The sequence below is a fragment of the Stenella coeruleoalba genome (genome assembly GCF_951394435.1).
Source record: "Stenella coeruleoalba genome assembly, chromosome: 2".
Classification (NCBI taxonomy): Eukaryota; Metazoa; Chordata; class Mammalia; order Artiodactyla; family Delphinidae; genus Stenella; species Stenella coeruleoalba.
This window is the reverse complement of record NC_137147.1, coordinates 34,442,426-34,464,291: the sequence shown is the minus strand read 5'-3', so window position 1 is coordinate 34,464,291 and position 21,866 is coordinate 34,442,426. Positions and strand designations below refer to the sequence as shown.

Below are 21,866 nucleotides of genomic sequence, written 5' to 3'. Positions count from 1 at the left end.
CTTTTATTTCCTTTTCTTCTCTGATTGCTGTGGCTAAAACTTCCAAAAGTATGTTGAATAAGAGGGGTGAGAGTAGGCAACCTTTTCTTCTTCCTGATCTTAGTGGAAATGCTTTCAGTTTTTCACCATTGAGGATGATTTTGGCTGTGGGTTTGTCATATATGGCCTTTATTATGTTGAGGAAAGTTCCCTCTATGCCTACTTTCTGCAGGGTTTTTATCATAAATGGATGTTGAATTTTGTCAAAAGCTTTCTCTGCATCTATTGAGATGATCATATGGTTTTTCTCCTTTAATTTGTTAATATGGTTTATCACATTGATTGATTTCCGTATATTGAAGAATCCTTGCATTCTTGGAATATACCCCACTTGATCATGGTGTATGATCCTTTTAATGTGCTGTTGGATTCTGTTTGCTAGCATTTTGTTGATGATTTTTGCATCTATGTTCATCAGTGATATTGGCCTGTAGTTTTCTTTCTTTGTAACATCCTTGTCTGGTTTTGGTATCAAGGTGATGGTGGCCTCGTAGAATGAGTTTGGGAGTGTTCCTCCCTCTGCTATATTCTGGAAGAGTTTGAGAAGGATAGGTGTTAGCTCTTCTCTAAATGTTTGATAGAACTCACCTGTGAAGCTATCTGGTGTTGGGCTTTTGTTTGTTGGAAGATTTTTAATCACAGTTTCAGTTTCAGTGCTTGTGATTGGTCTGTTCATATTTTCTATTTCTTCCTGATTCAGTCTTGGTAGGTTGTGCATTTCTAAGAATTTGTCCATTTCTTCCAGATTGTCCATTTTATTGGCATAGAGTTGCTTGTAGTAATCTCTCATGATCTTTTGTATTTCTGCAGTGCCAGTTGTTACTTCTCCTTTGTCATTTCTAATTCTATTGATTTGAGTCTTCTCCTTCTTTTTCTTGATGAGTCTGGCTAATGGTTTTTCAATTTTGTTTATCTTCTCAAAGAACCAGCTTTTAGTTTTATTGATCTTTGCTATCGTTTCCTTCATTTGTTTTTCATTTATTTCTGATCTGATTTTTGTGATTTCTTTCCTTCTGCTAACTTTGGGGGTATTTTGTTCTTTCTCTAATTGCTTTAGGTGCAAGGTTAGGTTGTTTATTCGAGATGTTGCCTGTTTCTTAAGGTAGGATTGTATTGCTATAAACTTCCCTCTTAGAATTGCTTTTACTGCATCCCATAGGTTTTGGATTGTCGTGTCTCCACTGTCATTTGTTTCTAGGTATTTTTTGATTTCCTCTTTGATTTCTTCAGTGATCACTTCGTTATTAAGTAGAGTATTGTTTAGCCTCCATGAGTTTGTATGTTTTACAGATCTTTTCCTGTAATTGATATCTAGTCTCATAACATTGTTGTCGGAAAAGATACTGGATACAATTTCAATTTTCTTAAATTTACCAAGGCTTGTTTTGTGACCCAAGATATGATCTATCCTGGAGCATGTTCCATGAGCACTTGAGAAAAATGTGTATTCTGTTGTTTTTGGATGGAATGTCCTATAAATATCAATTAAGTCCATCTTGTTTAATGTATCATTTAAAGCTTGTGTTTCCTTATTTATTTTCATTTTGGATGATCTGTCTATTGGTGAAAGTGGGGTGTTAAAGTCCCCTACTATGAATGTGTTACTGTCGATTTCTCCTTTTATGGCTGTTAGTATTTTCCTTATGTATTGAGGTGCTCCTATGTTGGGTGCATAAATATTTACAATTGTTATATCTTCTTGGATCGATCCCTTGATCATTATATAGTGTCCTTCTTTATCTCTTCTAATAGTCTTTATTTTAAAGTCTATTTTGTCTGATATGAGAATTGCTACTCCAGCTTTCTTTTGGTTACCATTTGCATAGAATATCTTTTTCCATCCCCTTACTTTCAGTCTATATGTGTCTCTAGGTCTGAAGTGGGTCTCTTGTAGACAGCATATATATGGGTCTTGTTTTTGTATCCATTCAGCCAGTCTGTGTCTTTTGGTATGGTAGGAGCATTTAGTCCATTTATATTTAAGGTAATTATCGATACGTGTGTTCCTATTCCCATTTTCTTAATTGTTTTGGGTTCATTATTGTAGGTCTTTTCCTTCTCTTGTGTTTCTTTGCTAGAGAAGTTCATTTAGCAGCTGTTGTAAAGCTGGTTTGGTGGTGCTGAACTCTCTCAACTTTTGTTTGTAAAGGTTTTAATTTCTCCATCAAATCTGAATGAGATCCTTGCTGGGTAGAGTAATCGTGGTTGTGGGTTTTTCTCCTTCATCACTTTAAATATGTCCTGCCAGTCCCTTCTGGCTTGCAGAGTTTCTGCTGAAAGATCAGCTGTTAACCTTATGGGGATTCCCTTGTGTGTTATTTGTTGTTTTTCCCTTGCTACTTTTAATATGTTTTCTTTGTATTAATTTTTGACAGTTTGATTAATATGTGTCTTGGCGTATTTCTCCTTGGATTTATCCTGTACGGGACTCTTTGTGCTTCCTGGACTTGATTAACTATTTCCTTTCCCATATTAGGGAAGTTTGCAACTATAATCTCTTCAAATATTTTCTCAGTCCCTTTCTTTTTCTCTTCTTCTTCTGGAATCCCTGTAATTTGAATGTTGGTGAGTTTAATGTTGTCCCAGAGGTCTCTGAGACTGTCCTGAGTTGTTTTCATTCTTTCTTCCTTATTCTGCTCTGCAGTAGTTATTTTCACTATTTTGTCTTCCAGGTCACTTATCCGTTCTTCTTCCTCAGGTATTCTGCTATTGATCCCATCTAGAGTATTTTTAATTTCATTTATTGGGTTGTTCATTGTTGTTTGTTTCATCTTTAGATCTTCTAGGTCCTTGTTAAATGTTTCTTGCATTTTGTCTATTCTGTTTCCAAGATTTTGGATGATCTTTAATATCATTATTCTGAATTCTTTCAAGGTAGACTGCCTATTTCCTCTTCATTTGTTAGATCTGGTGGGTTTTTATCTTGCTCCTTCATCTGCTGTGTGTTTTTCTGTCTACTCATTTTGCTTATCTTACTGTGTTTGAGGTCTCCTTTTTGCAGGCTGCAGTTCGTAGTTCCCGTTGTTTTTGGTGTCTGTCCCCAGTAGCTAAGGTTGGTTCAGTGGGTTGTGTAGGCTACCTGATGGAGGGGACTAGTGCCTGTGTTCTCGTGGATGAGGCTGGATCTTGTCTTTCTGGCTCGCAGGTCCACCTCTGGTGGTGTTTTGGGTTGTCTGTGGACTTATTATGATTTTAGGCAGCTTCTCTGCTAATGGATGGGGTTGTGTTCCTGTCTTGCTAGTTGTTTGGCATAGGATGTCCAGCACTGTAGCTTGCTGGTCGTTGAGTGAAGTTGGGTGCTGGTGTTGAGATGGAGATCTCTGGGAGATTTTTGCCATTTGATATTATGTGGAGCTGGGCGGTCTCTTGTGGAGCTGGGCGGTCTCTTGTGGACCAGTGTCCTGAAGTTGGCTCTCCCACCTCAGAGGCACAGCACTGACTCCTGGCTGCAGCACCAAGAGCTTTTCATCCACACGGCTCAGAATAAAAGCTAGAAAAAGTACAAAGAAAGAATTAGTAGAAGTAGAAAGAAAGGAGGGAGGGAGCAAGGAAGGAAAGAGGGAAAGAAGGTAAAAACAGAAAGAAAATAAAGTAACATAAAATATAATAAAGTTATTAAAATAAAAATTATTAAGAAAAAAAATGGACAGATAGAACCCTAGGACAAATTGTGGAAGCAAAGCTGTACAGACAAAATCTCACACAGAAGCACACACATACACACTCAGAAAAAGTGGAAAAGAGGAAAAAATCATGAATCTTGCTCTCAAAGTCCACGTCGTCAATTTGGGATGATTCGTTGTCTAAAGGCGGAAAGGAAGGAAAGAAAGAAAGAAAGAAAGAAAGAAAGAAAGATAAAGTAAAATAAAGTTATGAAAATAAAAAAAAATTATTAAGAAAAAAAGGACGGGTAGAACCCTAGGACAAATGGTGGAAGCAAAGCTATACAGACAAAATCTCACACAGAAGCATACACATACACACTCACAAAAAGAGGAAAAGGGGAAAAAATCATAAATCTTGCTCTCAACGTCAACCTCCTCAATTTGGGATGATTTGTTGTCTATTCATGTATCCCACAGATGCAGGGTACATCAAGTTGATTGTGGAGCTTTAATCCGCTGCTTCTGAGGCTGCTAGAAGAGATTTCCCTTTCTCTGCTTTGTTCTCACAGCTCCCAGGGGCTCAGCTTTGGATTTGGCCCTGCCTCTGCGTGTAGGTCGCCAAAGCGCGTCTGTTTTTCCCTCAGACAGGACGGGGTTAAAGTAGCCGCTGATTCGGGGGCTCTGACTCACTCAGGCCTGGGGTTGGGAGGGGCACGGAGTGCAGGGCGAGCCTGTGGCGGCAGAGGCCAGCATAACGTTGCACCAGCCTGAGGCGCCATGCATTCTGCCGGGGATGTTGTCCCTGGATCCCGGGACACTGGCAGTGGCGGGCTGCACAGACTTCCCGGAAGGATAGTGGATAGTGACCTGTGCTCTCACACAGGCTTCTTGCTGGGGGTAGCAGCAGCCTTAGTGTCTGATGCCCATCTCTGGGGTCCACGCTTTTGGCCGTGGCTCACGCCCGTCTCTGGAGCGCCTTTAAGCAGCGCTCTTAATCCCCTCTCCTCACGCACCAGGAAACAAAGAGGGTAGAAAATGTCTCTTGCCTCTTCGGCAGATCCAGACTTTCCCCTGGACTCCCTCCCGGCTAGCCGTGGTGCACTAACACCCTGCAGGCTGTGTTCAGGCCGACAGCCCCAGTCCTCTCCCTGCACTCCGACCGAAGCCCAAGCTTCAGCTCCCAGCCCCGTCTTCCCTGGCAGGTGAGCAGACAAGCCTCTTGGGCTGGTGAGTGCCAGTCGGCACCGATCCTCTGTGCGGGAATCTCTCCGCTTTGCCCTCCGCACCCCTGTTGTTGTGCTCTCCTCCTCCCCTCCAAATATTTCTCCCTCCACCATCTGCAGTCTCCGCCGGCGAAGGGGCTTCCTAGTGTGTGGAAACCTTTCCTCTTTCACAGTTCCCTTCCACTGGTGCAGGTCCTGTCCCTATCCTTTTGTCTCTGTTTATTCTTTTTTCTTTTGCCCTACCCAGGTACGTGGGGAGTTTCTTGCCTTTTGGGAGGTCCGAGGTCTTCTGCCAGCGTTCAGTAGGTGTTTTGTAGGAGTTGTTCCACGTGTAGATGTATTTCTGGTGTATCTGTGGGGAGGAAGGTGATCTCCGCGTCTTACTCTTCCACCACCTTCCCCTCGTCCTCTCCAGCTCTCTTTCGATTACTGTTTGTCTGGAATATTTTTTCCAGTTTTTCACCTTCAGCCAATATGGGTCTTTGGATCTAAACTATATACTTGGATCATGGGTTTGTTCTGTTTTGTTTTGTTTTTTTGAGGGGGGTTTAATCTATTCTGCCAGTCTTTGCCTTTTAATTGAGTAGTTTAATCCACTTATATTTAATGTAATTACAGATAAGGTAAGATTTCTTCCAGTTCACTGTTTTTTTTCAGTGTCTTTTGTTGTTGTTCTTGTTCCTCATTTCCTCCATTACTTCCTTCTTTTTTGATTAATAGATATTTCTAGTAGCAACTCTGGAAATCAAATTCTCTCCCGTCCCCAGGGTATGTTATTACTGCTTGTTATAATTGTTGTTGTTTGTTTGTTGATTAACTTTTCTGAACTGCTTTTTTTTTTTAACATTTTTCTTGGAGTATAATTGCTTTACAATGGTGTGTCATTTTCTGCTTTATAACAAAGTGAATCAATTATACATATACATATGTCCCCATATCTCTTCCCTCTTGCATCTCCCTCCCTCCCAACCTTCCTATCCCACCCCTCTAGGTGGTCACAAAGGACCGAGCTGATCTCCCTGTGCTGTGCATCTGCTTCCCACTAGCTATCTGTTTTACATTTGCTAGTGTATATATGTCCATGCCACTCTCTCACTTTGTCCTAGCTTACCCTTCCCTCTCCCCGTATCCTCAAGTCCATTCTCTAGGAGGTCTGCATCTTTATTCCTGTCTTGCCCCTAGGTTCTTCTGACCATTTTCTTTTTTTTCTATTCCATATATATGTGTTAGCATACGGTATTGGTTTTTCTCTTTCTGACTTACTTCACTCTGTATGAAAGTCTCTAGGTCCATCCACCTCACTACAAATATCTGAACTACTTTTGTCAAGTCTGTTCTTCTTTGTTGTGTGTGGCCACTGAAGTCTCTGTTCCATTAGCTTCGTAGTCAGCTAGTGATTTGACATAATTTCCTTAAATGCCTGGAAAATATAAATATACAGAAAAGGAAAATCTCCCATTCTTTGCAGATGAGCTCTTTTTGTATATTGGAGCATGCCTTCAATGCTCAGCCAGGCAGTTTACTACTCTGCCTAATCTTCACTTCCTACTTGTGCAAAATCTTTAGTTCAGCAAGAGGTGAAACATTAGGTGAAGTCTTCTAAGGATGTGCATTGTCTTGGGCATAATCATGACCTCCTGGAACTCAGGAATATCTGGGAGCTTTTCAAAGCTCTTATGCCTGAAAGCATCTCATTACACGGCCTTTCCTCCCAGGTTTTTAAGTTAATCTGTTATTCATTCCACCTGTTATCCACTGCCCAGACAGCAGTGGCTAATATGTTTGACTTTAAATATTTGGATAACCTCCCCTCCAGTTAGTTGCCTGAGCCATGGGAGTGTTCCAAGATAGGGAAAATAAAGGAAAGCCCTTTGAGAGTATCCTTCAGTGAGGTACCAGACATGTTGAAACAACCACAACCCTTGAGAATAAGGTTTGTTTCCCTTCAGTATTCAGAACCTTTACCAGACATGTAGGCTGTGTCTTCAAGGTCATCACTGAGCTATATAGTAGGGGATCAATTGGGGGGTTTTGTGGGAGGTTTTGATTAAGCATTCACCTGGCTGCTGTAAACTTGATTAGTTTCTAGATTTCTGATAAAGTTGATTCTGACAGATTTTGTTAGTTTATTCACTTCTTTAGTAGAGGTGTGGACTACTGACATTACCTACTCTACCTTTCTACTGATGTCACTCAGAAAGGATTCCTTTTAAGACACAAAAACCACTTAACTATAAAGGAAAATATTGATAGAGCTAACTAAATTTAAATTAAAATATTCTGTTCATCACAATACATGATAAAGAAGGCAAGCTACATAGTAGGAATAGATATTTACACCATATAAAACTGATAAAGGACTTGTTATCCAGAATAGATACAGAAATGTAACAATTCAATAAAAAATGAATGACTTAATAAGGGAAAAATAGGGCAAATTGAATAGGGACTTTACAGAAGAGAACATCTAAATAGCTGATAAACATGAAAAGGTATTTACTCTCATTAACAATGATGGGAAAAGAAATTAAAACCACATTAAGGGGACTTCCCTGGCAGTCCAGTGGTTAAGACTTCACCTTCCAATGCAGGAGATGTGGGTTTGATCCCTGGTCAGGGAGCTAAGATCCCACGTGCCTCGCATCCAAAATATCAAAACATAAAACAGAAGCAATCTTGTAACAAATTCAATAAAGACTTTTAAAAAACACACACATTAAGACATTTTTAGTAACCCATTTGAAGAAGAATTAATAATACTGACAATACTAGGTAGAGCTAAGTAGTGGAGTAAGAGGAATTGTCACCATTTTCTTTTGATAGACATATAAATTGACTTAACCAATTTGGGAATTTGTAAAAGAAAGTATTCACACCCTACAACCAGCAATTCTGTTTCTGAGTATATATATCCTAGAATTAATGCATGTGGGAATTATGGTACATGAACAAGAATTGTTCATAATATCTCCAAAAAGGAAACATTACAAACACTGTACAACAGAGTTATCCATATTCACTGCATCCTTTTCCTCCAACTTTTTTCTTTACCACCTCTATTGAGGTATCTATCTTCATCAAATAATCTCTTTCTTTTAGGTTACTAATGACCACCTCTATCTTGTTCTTTAATGTCTGTTTCTTTCTCCTTTTTCTGTTTTGCTGTATTCTTTCCATAAGGTCTTTGTCTTTCAGATCTCATCTATTTCTGTAGCTTCCACAATCTTATCTCTGCAAATAATTTCTAAGTCTCTGTCTGTAGCATAACTTTCTTTTTTGAGATGGGTGAAGTTTTATTTCCACACTATATTACATAATGAAATTGGAAATTTATGGTTGCCAGGATTAACTGGATTCTCAATGATGGTTGATATTTCCTTTGCCAATGCCTTAGTTATCCTCCATGCTTCAGTCATGAATGCATTTTTCCAGATTTTTATGATGCTCCTAGAGTTATCTTTCCCACTTTTACTTCCCATTTTTCTCATTAGATAGATCTTCATTCCAAGCACCAAAGAAAAGAATATTAGTGAATGTCTCTCTTTTTTTTCCACCAGTTACCCTGGTTTGTCATCCCCACTTGCTTCCTCAACTCGTTTCTATTCTTTTTACTTTACTTGTATCTTCTTTAATTGCTAGATCTAATGGCATCTTTTCAACTCTCACCTTACTCCTGTTCTCCCCAATAGTTGATATTTTGTAACATCTTTTGTAACATCTTTCTTCTCTTTTCTCTTCCCTTATGTTCACTCTGTCTTAATTTTCCTCTTTTGTCTCTGTTTCTTAAAGATAGGAAGACCAAATAATTTATCTTCCAAACTGAAACACTTCTGAAAGTGAGAAGATGTGTTATTTAATAAAGTCAGGATAATAGATATAAACCCAGATTATTCAAGGAAAACAAGATTGTATCATCATACCATTTACAGGGCTTTTTTTTCCCCTAATTCCTTTTCTTCTGTTAACCCCTTATGGATATCACCTAGAATTTTGAACCGTCATCTTTTGTTCTTTTACATGCCCTCCTTGGGTGACCTGAAATATTTGCATGACTGAAACTACCACCTTCAGTGATAATTCCCAAAGTATATATCCAATCCCTAACTTTTTCCTGAGCTCCAGTCTCATATTTCCAATAGTTAATTCTGTATTTCCAGGCTAGTGACCCAAAAGTATGTACCTCACAATTTAAAGTTACCTTCTTCCTCAAATATCCTACTCTTTTGTTTATTGGGGGGATGAAGATTGTGTGTGTGTGTGTGTGTGTGTGTGTAAGTCTGGAAATATACATCATACATGTATACTACTTTGTGCAGATGCTTCATTAGGTACTGGATGTACAGTAGTAGCAAAAACACAGTTCCATCATCATGACAATGCATTCTGGTGTGGGAGATAGACATTGATCAAACTAGCATACATATAAATGTAGTATAAGTATGGGTAATTTCTGTGAAAGAGAGAAACGTGGTATTATGTGAAATATAATAGGGGCATTTGACCTTTTTCTTTCCAATACATGGCCTTTTATATTAGACATAAGTGACAACATATAGCTCTTCTAAATTAGACTGCTTCCATTTCTTTAAAATATTTATTGCAATTCACTATTCAAATATAATAGCAAATGGAGCTATTTTTCTTCTCAGAATTCCCATTGCTTTTCATCCTAGTTATGGGGTTATTGTTCATAAATCACATAAATTGTTAAGCCCTGAAATGGTGGCAGTACCTTTGGTATTGAGGATGTAGGTATGGAAACTAAATAAAAGAGCATTTATGAAAATAATATGTCCTTTGTGAGAAAGAGATGGTGTGTTAGATAGAGAGCACCTTTCTAGTCACAAAATCTGGCTGCTGTTTTCTTCTTTTCACATAGTAAGTAATATTTGTTGATTGAATGATAATTGCTTGAAAGTAGTCAAGTTGTCATTTTGAGATTAGAAGACCTACACTTACTAGTACTAGCCCAGAACATGAACTAAATTATGCATAGCCCCAAATAATAAATTTTATAATCAACGTAAATATTAATATGTTTTTTAATAATCCACATTATTTGTCCTTACATTTATATGTTTTTACAGTAGTAATATTCAGTTACATCAGTCTTTACCCTATTGATAGGTATAACAACTAGCAATCGCCAACATTTATTAAGTATTAACTACTTGTAAGTGTTACATAATTTATATACATTATCTTATTTAACCCTCAGCAATAATCTGGTGAGGTAAATGCTATCATTATCTACATTTTTTAGGTAAAGGAAATGGCAAGTTAAAAAAATATATCCATCAGTATCCCAGCAAAGTCACAGCATACTTAAATGGATAATTGAAAAGAGTTTAATAAAGGACTATGATATTTACAAAAGCTTGGGCAGATTTTAGGGAAAGCAACAAAACATGATGCAGCACCCTGGGACTAGTAATAGTGGGGATCATTAATACTCCTAGTCCTAATGGGGCAAGGGAGGGAGCTGCTATTGGAATCCAGAAAAGAGCCGAAGGCAAGGGTCATCTGATAGGGGCTGTGATCTTAGCCAACCTACGGTGACCTGGTAGAGAAGGAGCCAGGGGAATAAATGTCAGACCTTACTCTCCTACAACTCTTCAGTTTCCTGACAGTGGCTCCTATTAGCTGAGCCCAGCTAGAAACCAGAGAGCACAAAATAGCTTATTGATTCTATCTATACAGGTTAGCTTCAGGCAGAGAGAGTGAAGAAGGGTGGAGAATGAATCTGAAAGGGAAATGGAAAATATCTAGGAATTAAATAACTGTTAAGTGGCAGAGCCAGTATATGAATGCCAAACACTTTACTTCTCACTACAATTCTGTACTGCCTCATAAAAAAAGCTTTGATGAAATATTATTTGGCCAAGGAAAATATTTTAAATCTGAAGGTTTCTACCCTATCCCAAATTGTTGGATGCATTCATACGTAACAGTGAGTGAGACCAAATATCTGAGAGCTCAGCAGCAAAGAATGCCCCCCTCAAAAAATGTTTGATGTGGGTATTGATTTTACATGTTGTTGGTATTTTCAGCATATTAAACCATACTTGTTCCTCTTGTCCAGATTCCAGACTCCATCATTTCTCGTGGCGTTCAGGTGCTCCCACGAGACACAGCCTCCCTCAGCACTACTCCTTCAGAATCTCCTCGTGCTCAGGCTACATCTCGCCTATCTACAGCTTCCTGCCCAACACCAAAAGTAAGTACAGTTCCTTGGCACCTTACACCTGCTCTGCTATGTGAATCTGGGAAAACTAACCAACCAATATTTCCCTCTGCTTGTCAAGATTGGATTGCATGCAAGATAACACGATGAAAAATTAATGGGCTATAACATAGTTACCACCTAATGTTTCACAGATTGTCGTATTAGGCCAACAGTAGAGCAACAGAAATTTCATTCAAAATGCCTACCACCTCACAGCGATAGGTATTACTTTGTGTAGCTCCTGTTTCTTTGTTGTAGACTTATTACTTTTTAGCATACTTATTAGTATAGAAGTGAAGTTATTTATGCAGGGGATGAATGTGTTTCTGGCCAATAAACAGTAAGATTAACAAAATAAAATAATATCACCAAAGGGATTTTTTTTAACTTGTCCAGGCAGGGGTAGCTCCCTGCTCTAGTATCATTCCAAATTTTTTCAAACATATTCAACTTGGAATGTTGCTGCCTAATATTTGGAAACAAATCTAAATTGATTAGAAAGAAAGTTTTAATGCCAACCGTTGGGGGAGGGAGGAGGTGTCTTAGTATTTATTTTTTATAATTTTTCCCAAGTACTGAATCATGTAAGGGGGTGGGGGGAGGATTAGACATTTATTTGCTACCTGACATCTTCATTGTTGTGAAAAATTGAGTAGCAAACCTAATTATGACTGTGATGCTTTTTCCTGGAATATCTCTTTCCAGGCAAAGTTAGTCATTTGTGCTTTCAAGTTTTCTATGGGATAGATCCACTATTGGCATCAAAAGCTTAACAGTAACATTCCTTCTTATTTAATAGGATATGACGTTAGATATCAGGCTATACAGTAAATTTATTTCAGGGCTCTCTAGGTAATTTTTCAAACTGTGGCTTTTTCACTGTCATCAGATTTAAGGACTTATATAGCTATCTTCCTCAATTCCAGCTTTTCTATGAGTTTTATGAATATTATCATTGAATTTAACTAGAAGTAATCTCAAGCAATTCTTGATATGTGTAGTGCAGTTGTTTTTACATTCCATGGTACAACCTTTTCAGCAAAGTCTTCAGAGTGTTAACTGTTGTATATCATTGTTTTTAGACTTGTGTCAAAAATAGCTGATATTAATTTTATAGTTTAAAAAAATTGACGTCCTAAATCTTCAATAAAGAAAAACTATAAAAACATTCTAGATATAAAATGTATGTTATACATTTATACATGGGGTGCCAGTCAGCTACATCTTCAACTGAATGAAAACATGGAGTTCTCAAGACATAATTTGGGTAGAAGAATCTCATCCATATCTTATAAATTTTTAAAACAAAATAATTTATTTGACTTCATTAAATTCTAACAGTATAAGTTGTACTCATTTATAAAGTCTGGGAATAATTAAAGCTAGATGTTAAGTCCAGTATAAAATTTACTCATTCACCAAATATTAAGACCTTAATGATGGGAATACAGAATTATCTAAGACACAGTATTTTTTTCTTAGTGATATACTGTGTACATAAATATTTTAAACTAAGTTTAATTATACATAGTAGTTCTTGAGCCTTTTTAAAACTCTGCAATTACATCTTAATTGCAAAGAGAATATTAAATACAGTTTTAAAAATCACTCCAAATTTCTACATTAAGTTAATTTGCTTATTGCAAAATTTTAGGGGAGGAAGTGGCTTGTCTTGATATTTTTTCCATAGTTAACACTTAGCTGTTCACATTGACAGTAAATTCAAATAAAACAATATTTGAATATCTTTTTTTTCAGGAATTTTTTTCTGTATTTTTGTCTAGGAATAAGATTCTGTTTCTTTTAAATAATTTTTACCAACACCAGAATGTAATCTCAAAGATAAAATTATTGCTTTGTTGTAATTTTAAAATTAAACTTTTACAGTTAAATCAGAATAGTAATATAATAGAAAAATTAGTTTGTATATTTTAAAAAGAAGTGAAGATAATCAAATTAATCCTCCTATTAAAAGTCTCAAATTATAAGACTGCTTAATTGAATGTAAACTAGATGCTTTTATATGTACTTTTATATCAGTGACATATAATCTCTGCCCTCATGGAGTTTACAGTTTAGTCAATGGTATATTGAAGTAAATAGGTATTTTTAAAATAAATTTATTTAAAATAACTGTTTAAATTATAATAAATATACTTTTACAGTAACTTAATAATGATACATTGAAATTCACACTAAGGAGAAGTAAAAAAGTGTAGTGATAGAAAATAAAAGGAGGGAAACCTCACTTAGATGAGATGATCAGAGAAGCCCGCTCTAAGGAGTAACATTTCACCAGGGACATGAAAGATGAATAAAATAAAACAAAAGCTTTTTTGCCAGGTGGAGGTTTTGAGAATTATATTCAGCAGAAATGACCACCTTACAGGTAGTATTCACCAATCAAGAACTCTCAGACTAAAACTTCATTAGTACATAAATAACCTAATTCAGTGACTTCAAAATTCAACTTCAGGTATCAATTCTTTTTTATTTTAAATAATGACTTTTTTTTTTTTGCCTTTGCCTGCTGAGTCAAATTTCAAGGATGTAGGTTTTAGGACATTAATCTGTTCTAGATGAATTCTTTATTTTAATTTTATAGCATAAAAATTTAGGGCAGAGAAGAAATCAAAAAGAAAGTCAGGTTTCTAATTTGAGATATGGGTAAATGATGTTATTAACTATACTAAGGAATAAAAGAGAAAAAGCAAAGGAGAGTGGTTAATACATTTTGGTTTTGAATGTTTTCAATCTAATATATGTATGAGACATCCCAGGAATGATATCTTAGCACAAGATTAGAACACAAGTTGAGTTTGACATTGTTATTGTTACTGCATCTTAGATGGGATATTTATAATTTAGTACATATTACTGTTTGCCAAACCCCATAGAAATACCCCTTCCATGTTTCAGATTAGGCATGCAGTCTGTCATGTGTAGAAATATATGTGCGAATATGTTTTCTTTACATCGGAAATACAATACAGTCTTAAAAGATGAGCACTAGAAAGAGCACTTGACTTGATAATAGACGACCTGGATTCAAATGCTGACTTCTCTACTTAATTACTACACTGCAATAAGCAACTTGCTCAACTTCTCTGAGCTTTTTGTCTGTGATGAAGCTGGTAATCCTTGCCTCCCCAACAGGGTTATTAATCTATTAAATAAGTCTTTGCCTGGTTCTGGGAAAGCAGTGGTGAGCAAATAACATTGTTCTTGGCTTTACAAACAGATAAAACAGGCAACTATAAATTATAATAAAGTATAATAAGTGCTATGATTTATCAGCAGGAGTACAGAATACTCTGGGAATAACCATCAGAAGCACTTACCCTAGTCTTTGTGAAAACACAGAAGAGTTAAATAACCAAATTATGATTAAAAACTAACAGTTCCAACCTTTCCCTCTGTAGCTTTTTATCATGGGGGAGGATTTAAGATGAAAACTTTCTGTCCATTTGTATGTATGCATCTATTCCTGTGAGGTCAACAATGTAATATTAAACATTATTTTAAATTCACGTTTTTTTATGCTCACTGCAATATAATTGTTCTTTGATTGTGCTTTGATCCTTTAAGATTCTCCAGCTATAGTGAGAACACGATCTGTAAAACATACAAAGTTTGGATTTCCTTTTCAGTACACTCATCACAATCTAACAAGGACAACAAGGTGTTATCTTTTCTAAACAGTTCTTCATAGAATGACATTGTCTCCTGCAAAAATTTATTTGCTGAAATGACATATTTTTCTGTATATGGAGAAAGTCGTTTCTCTTTCATATCAGATATTTTCTTTTAATGAAATCTGACTGAAATGACAATTGATTTTCACTTCTCTTGCTTGAGAACACAGTGAAGTATATTTTAAAAACAAACTTGGGATTTTAGTCTTTCATTGCCCTAAGTAAATTAGTGCCTAAGTCAAAAAAGTCAAATAGTATGTAGATTCTATGAATGGGCAATATCTAGAGGACTCAAGTTCTAAAATGGTGATAGTCTCCCAAAAATGGTTTGCTAAAAGAATAATTCTGTAACAAACTGCGTTTTAAAGTGAGCATGGTCCACAACTTAAATGAGTTCTGATTTTCAATTATGAAAGGCAGCAGCACCTCTATTAGAATCAAGAGGCTTGTTGTAGAGCATAATAACCAGAACAAAAAAGAAAAAAATTCCAAACTTCCAATCAATTCACCATTCCCTATAGATGTTATTAAAATAGAGAATTTTTTACAAAGACCAATTCAATTTTCCTTTTATTCCCTAAGCATCTGAAGTTTGACTAAAATAAATAAATGAATAAATGTAATCTCTTGTCACATATTCCCTTGTACCTCAAAGGTTAGAATAGAATTTTGTGCCCAGACTAACCAGCAAGTTCTTTTTTTTTCCCCTTAAGAAGAAAATATAAATTCTCCCTAATTAAACTGAAGTTTATAAAATAATTTAAATGTATATATTGAAATATCTTTAGGTAGTATGTGTTCGTTTAATAATTAGTAATAATGTCTAATCTTATATTCAAACAAAATGCAGAATTATGACTTCTCTCTAGGCTTCTGTTATTGTCCTTTGAGCAAAAGAATTTATATTACTCTGGTTAAAGAATATTTTCTTAACCCAAAGTTTTTAATGTGTATGTTTGAAAGGCAGTGTGATTTCCTTTACATATAAAATGGCGTTATTTGATCCAGTAATATTTGATCCAGGGTAATATTTTCTCTGAGATTTTTTTCCTAGGATGTTAGTTTTTACAAACTATTCCATATTATCACCACTTTCCTTTGTGAACATCAGAGTGATTGTGTACTATGGCTAGTTCATTGGTTCCCAGGTCTCTGGAGAATGTCATGAAATTTCTAAAATTCTAGCCTAGACCAAGGCAATAACTGAGGACTACAAATGCTTTTCCACTATTTTTGAGAGCCTAAATAAAATCAGTAAGACTACACTAAACATCAGGTTTCTTTGCTTTTGTCTGAAGTCATGTCAACAATGGTATATCAACAACTGTTCAGCAGTTAATGACATTGTAGAAATGTATGGGTTCTACATGTGGAGTCAACAAACACCAAAAAGGTTGGGAAAAACTGAATTAATAACATTAATTAATTTAATAAAATACATCCTCTGGGCATAAAAATATATGTTTTTTTGTGTTCAAAGTTAACTGTCCCATGGGGGCGTTGGTTATTGAGCAATAATATTCTCAACGTTATTGGTCAGATCCAGCAGCTCTCAAACTTAATGGTCTCGGGACCCCTTTACAAACTTAAAAATTATTAAGGACCTCAAATAGTTTGTTTATGTGAATTATAGTTGGTGATGTTTACTGCACTGAAAATTAAAACTTAGAAATTTTTTAAATGTTTATTTATTTGCTTCAAAATGAGAATAATAAGGCCTTTCTATGTTAATATAAATAATACTGCTATGGGAAAAATAATATTTTCCAAAAATTTTAAAATCTACTAAAAAGGATGGCACTGTTTTACTTTTTCTTCACATTCATTTTGATGTCTGGTTTAATGGAAGGCAGGTAGATTCTCACATCTGCTTCTGTACTCAATCTGTTGTGATATGTTATTTTGGTTGAAGCATATGAAGAAACAAATCCAACCTCACAGATCCGTAGTTAGAAAAGAAAGGACTATCTTAATAACATTTTCTTATAATTGTGGATATTCTTTGACACTACATCAAAATTTTTCAATTAGTAGTCTATTAAAAGTTAGTTGAAGCGTAGGGCTTCCCTGGTGGCACAGTGGTTGAGAGTCCACCTGCCGATGCAGGGGACGCGGGTTCGTGCCCCAGTCCGGGAAGATCCCACATGCCGCAGAGCGGCTGGGCCCGTGAATCATGGCCGCTGAGCCTGCACGTCCGGAGCCTGTGCTCTGCAATGGGAGAGGCCACAACAGTGAGAGGCCCGCGTACCAAAAAAAAAAAAAAAAGTTAGTTGAAGCGTAGAATCTAAAACCCTGTCAAGGACAATTTCATACTCCTATGTATTAAAATCTGTTGGACACACTACTGTATATAAAATAAACAAGGATCTACTCTATAGCACAGGGAACTGTTCAATACCTTATAATAATCTATAATGGAAAAGAATCTGAGAAAGAATATATATATATATATATATATATATATATATCTCACTGAATCACTTTGCTATGCACCTGAAACTAATACAACATTGTAAATCAACTATACTTCAATAAAAAGTTGTTTGTTCTGGGGAAAAAAAATCCATTGGTCTGTCCTGAACGTTTATTGGATCTTATAAACAGGTATGATTTTGTAACATATTTTTTGATCACATGGAAAATATAAGTTCTTCCAAGTGTTGACTATATCCAAAATCATTTTAATTAATATAACCACCAAGCTCATTAAAAATGCCTTGGAAGCATTGGAAGCTCTCAAGCTCATGGTGATATACATTTTCCACAGTTCTAATTTTTGCTTAAAACGTAGAGTTTCTTCTTTGGCAAAAAAAAAAAACAAAAAAAAACCCAACAAATCCTGTCTGTTTTCCATGAATTGACAGTCTCATTTCATTCATTTTCAAGAAAATGCCTACCAGACATCTAAGTCTGAATAGTCATAGTTTGTCAGACATTGTTTCAAGTAAAAATTGTTCTGTGCAAAACCTGGCTAGTTCAGCTTGCAACTCAAACTATTGCCTAAGTACTTTAACCTGAGACAACTGTCATTCTTTCTTATGCAGCAGAAGTATTTTATTTCATACTTTCCATTTTATCACACTCAAGGGACAAGCTTTAATTAAATTGAGTTACTATTTACTGTTTCATTGAGGAAAGTGTTAAACTGTTAGTACATAGTGGTGAATAATACAATAACTATTCACACTATTTGGATCCACTGCCTTAATTTTTTACTATAGTACCAACCCACCATTGCTTTTGTACTATCGGTGCAAATGTCAACATAGTGTAAGAGACAAATAATGTCTTAGTATTATTATTAAAATAATTTGCCCTTGTGGACCCCTGAAAGGATCTCAGGGACCCTCACAGGTCTGTGGACCACACTTAAAGAACTGTTAGTATAATCAAATGAGCAGAGTGGTTTATGTTTCTTGGAGACATCCTGGGTCAAAATTACGTGTGTTCTCTTTTTCATTTAGACCATGTTACAGTGGTATTCTCGTTTCAGAGATCTTATTCTTTAGGAAAATGACCACTGGTACCATGCTTAATATAAATGATTCACCCTAGATTCATTCTAGGACAGGGAACAGAGTTTCTCCTCCCTGATTCAAAATAATAGAAGACTTCACAAAGTCTTGAAGATACAACCAGAAAATGTAATTCCCAGCTAACTTTACTCATTTCCAACGTGATACTACTTCTATGTTTGTATAGTAACTGATGTTTCCCTAGGGTCTCCTTTCTACTTATAGGTGCACAGAGAGCCCTCTTTTAAGTCATAACCTAGTTGATGGAAGATAATTTTATTAGGGATATCTTTGGGGATGACTTCCTTTTTTATAACTAGTTTGGAACATTTAAATTTGGTGAGATTTTAAATAAAAATACAGTTTTCAGCTAATCTAAAAAAATCAGATTGACAGGGCTTCCCTGGTGGCGCGGTGGTTGAGAGTCCTCCTGCCGATGCAGGGGACACGGGTTCGTGCCCCGGTCCAGGAAGATCCCACATGCCGCGGAGTGGCTGGGCCCGTGAGCCATGGCCGCTGAGCCTGCGCGTCCGGAGCCTGTGCTCCGCAGCGGGAGAGGCCACAACAGTGAGAGGCCCACGTACCTCAAAAAAAAAAAAAATCAGATTGACATTACTGGGCCAGCACGACATATATCAGTACTCAGCTGACATTCTTTATACCCTCCAGCCGACTTTACTTATTTGCATTAAATGCCTGGCTCCTATACACTTTTGAGTAACTGATTTCCACTCTCATTCATTATTGTCTAGTTTCTCCTCATTTATAACAGCATATTTATTTTGCTATTTATTCTAGTTTGATAGCAAACAGATTTTTGAGACTTCAAAAAAAGGATTGTTTTCATATCATTTCTATCAGGAGAGACACTATCCAGTATGGTAAATTAGTTGTTGACACTTTGAAGAAAATTAAAATCAAATAGTAATAATATATTTTAGCTATGAATTTTGAGTTTACAAATTATTTTAAATGGTTGTTCTTTGACATTCTGCTAAATATACAGGACTTTACATTGATTTCTGTTTTTCATTCATCTGATTAAGTGTCCCCTCTACCTTTATGTACAATGAAAATTGAAAATGGAATTCGCCCCATCCTTTTCTTATTATTTAATGCTCACAGAATTATATTTATCATTGAAACTAAGAATAACTTAACTGTGAAGTGTACAGTCACCACTTTGGAATCTGAGTTACAAATGAAATTTGATTAGCTAGCCTGAGAAGATATAGCTAACCAGAAATTATTAGCTATAGAGTTAACAGTTTTATAGATTAGACAGTCTATAAGTGGCATGGTCTTTTTTTTTTTTTTGATTTAAAAACAGTAATATACATGCTCATTTTAGAAAATTAATAAAAGCAAAAAAAAAAAAGAGTTCCTGTAAGACTGCCTTTAATAAATAACAACTGTTAAAACTTTGCTTATATCATTCTGGTTTTTTTTCCTATGCATTCAAATATTTTATATAAATGAATCATGATAGCAAGGCAGTGATTAAGAGCTCTGGTTCCAGAGTCTCCAGGCTTGGCAATGAATCTCAGCTTTATCACTTACTAAATGTGTGGCTTTCAGAACGTTACTTCACTTCTATAACCTTAATCATCTATAAAATGAAAAATAATAATACTATTTGCCTCATAGGGTTGTTGTAAAGTTTAAATTTTAAAATGCATATACATCACTTACCACAGTGTTTGAAATATAAGAAACGATCACTAAATGTTAGCTATTGTTATGAAACTATATTTTAACCTATCTCATTCATTTAGTAACATTCTTTCTATGTCATGTACATCTTTATTTACATGTTTTTAAATTATCTTCTTCAACATTAATATCAATTATTGTTCAGTATTCAAATTTGTGGGTATAGCATAGTTTTTTTCACCAGTCCCTATTTTGCATATTTTAGTTGTTACCTATTTCCTAGTTTTAAATATAATTCTGTGATAGTCTTCTGGAAGTGAAGTGTTTTAGAATCTTCTCTTAATTAAACTTAGCAACTTGTATTAATTCTACCTTTGTTGAAAGTATATGCCAAACTTTTAGGCCCATGGTTCCCATAATTCATATGGATATCAGGAAGAGATCATTTTTGCATCTTCATGAATTCAATTTAATGATATTCTGGAAGGAACAGTCTTTAGCATTTGCCTTTGACAGATTTACTGACAGATATTTAAAAAAATTATGGATCCAAAGTTGTTTGAAAAGTCAACAGTATTGAGTATATAAAAGTATTGCACTATCAGGCACCAAATATTGAGTATCAGCCCTAGTCTTCCACTTTATACCTTTGTTAGAACTAGTAAACCTCAGTTTCTATATCTGTAACATCATGATACTAAATTAGGTAGCCTCTAAAGTCCCTTCTAGACCTATAATTCTGTTCCTTTGCAATAAGTCTCTACACTGACTGAATAAATATTATCATTCTCTTTAGCCCTTCTCTCTGATATTATGTTAATATCCAATTAATGTAAAATAATTTACATTTATTTCAGCTTTTGCATTTCATGCTACTACATAAAGTTAAAGATTATGAAGTGAAAACGTTCTGACTTCATTTAAGATCTTTCTCATTTAGGTCAAGCTTTGTCTCTGTTAAGTGGAATATTGATTTCTCTTGGTATTCACTAGCATTTTGTTTAAGTTATAGGATGACAGGGAAGTGAGAACTGTAGAAATACAAGGAATAGTGAAATTAAGAATACTAGCTTTCAGTTAATTTAATATCTTTGATTCCTATAAACTTCTTTTTAAGGATTTGAGGTATGTTTTGTGTAAAAGCAGCTCAACAAAAGTAATCTGTGCCATCATTATTTCACCAGCAGAATTGATTAGATATAGCCATTATTCAAATCTATATAATTAACGGGCCATGTCTCATTCATGACTTTAATAGACAACATATACCAAACTAAATTATTTTCTAGATCTTTATATTTTTAAATGATACATATTCTAAAATTGGCCATGTATTTTCTTGCCCAAAACTTCAGGATTATCTGCTCTCCCTTTTCATCCTACTTTCATTAAAGACAAAACACACATTAATTCAGAAATTCATTCAATGAATATTTTTAGTGCATATTATGTCAAGTACTTTTGGGAATAGGTTTTGGGTCAAGTAGGTTTTGGGAATATAGCAATGCAAAGACTTACTAACCATGACCTCAAGGATCTTATAGCGGAGCAGATGTGAAAAAGAAAAAAAAAAAATTACAACAAATCTATCAAAGCTTTGATAGCCTAAAAGAGCTCTTCTAATCTTATAGGGGAAAAAAATGTACCCTCACAGAAATCTGTTAAAAATTTTGTAGTCAAATTGGTAACTTTTTAAATTATAATCATCCATGCTATAATGAGCAGTGACATGAATATTCCTAGTCACACTAGTAGGAATATAAATTTGTATAACCTTGCAAGCAAACTATATATATAAAACATTTTTTGTGTTTTAACCAATCATATTATTTGCAGAAATTTTTCAATGGAAGTTATCAAAGAGCACATGAAAGACTTATGTACAAGATTATTTATCACAGCATTATTCA

General features: G+C 35.4%; 1 protein-coding gene across 15 annotated transcripts in view; it reads left to right on the top strand.

The window, feature by feature from the left end:
* GPHN (gephyrin) overlaps window positions 1–21,866 on the top strand; it is a 617,199-nt gene that overhangs the window by 373,547 nt on the left and 221,786 nt on the right. For all 15 annotated transcript variants that reach the window (XR_013827354.1, XR_013827355.1, XM_079915075.1 and 12 more), the window contains one exon: window positions 10,950–11,084. Coding sequence is in view for 13 of the 15 variants with exons in the window: in XM_079915075.1 (XP_079771201.1) it covers window positions 10,950–11,084 (135 nt within the window). In the remaining 2 variants the exon portion in view is untranslated. The remainder of the gene's footprint in view (window positions 1–10,949; window positions 11,085–21,866) is intronic.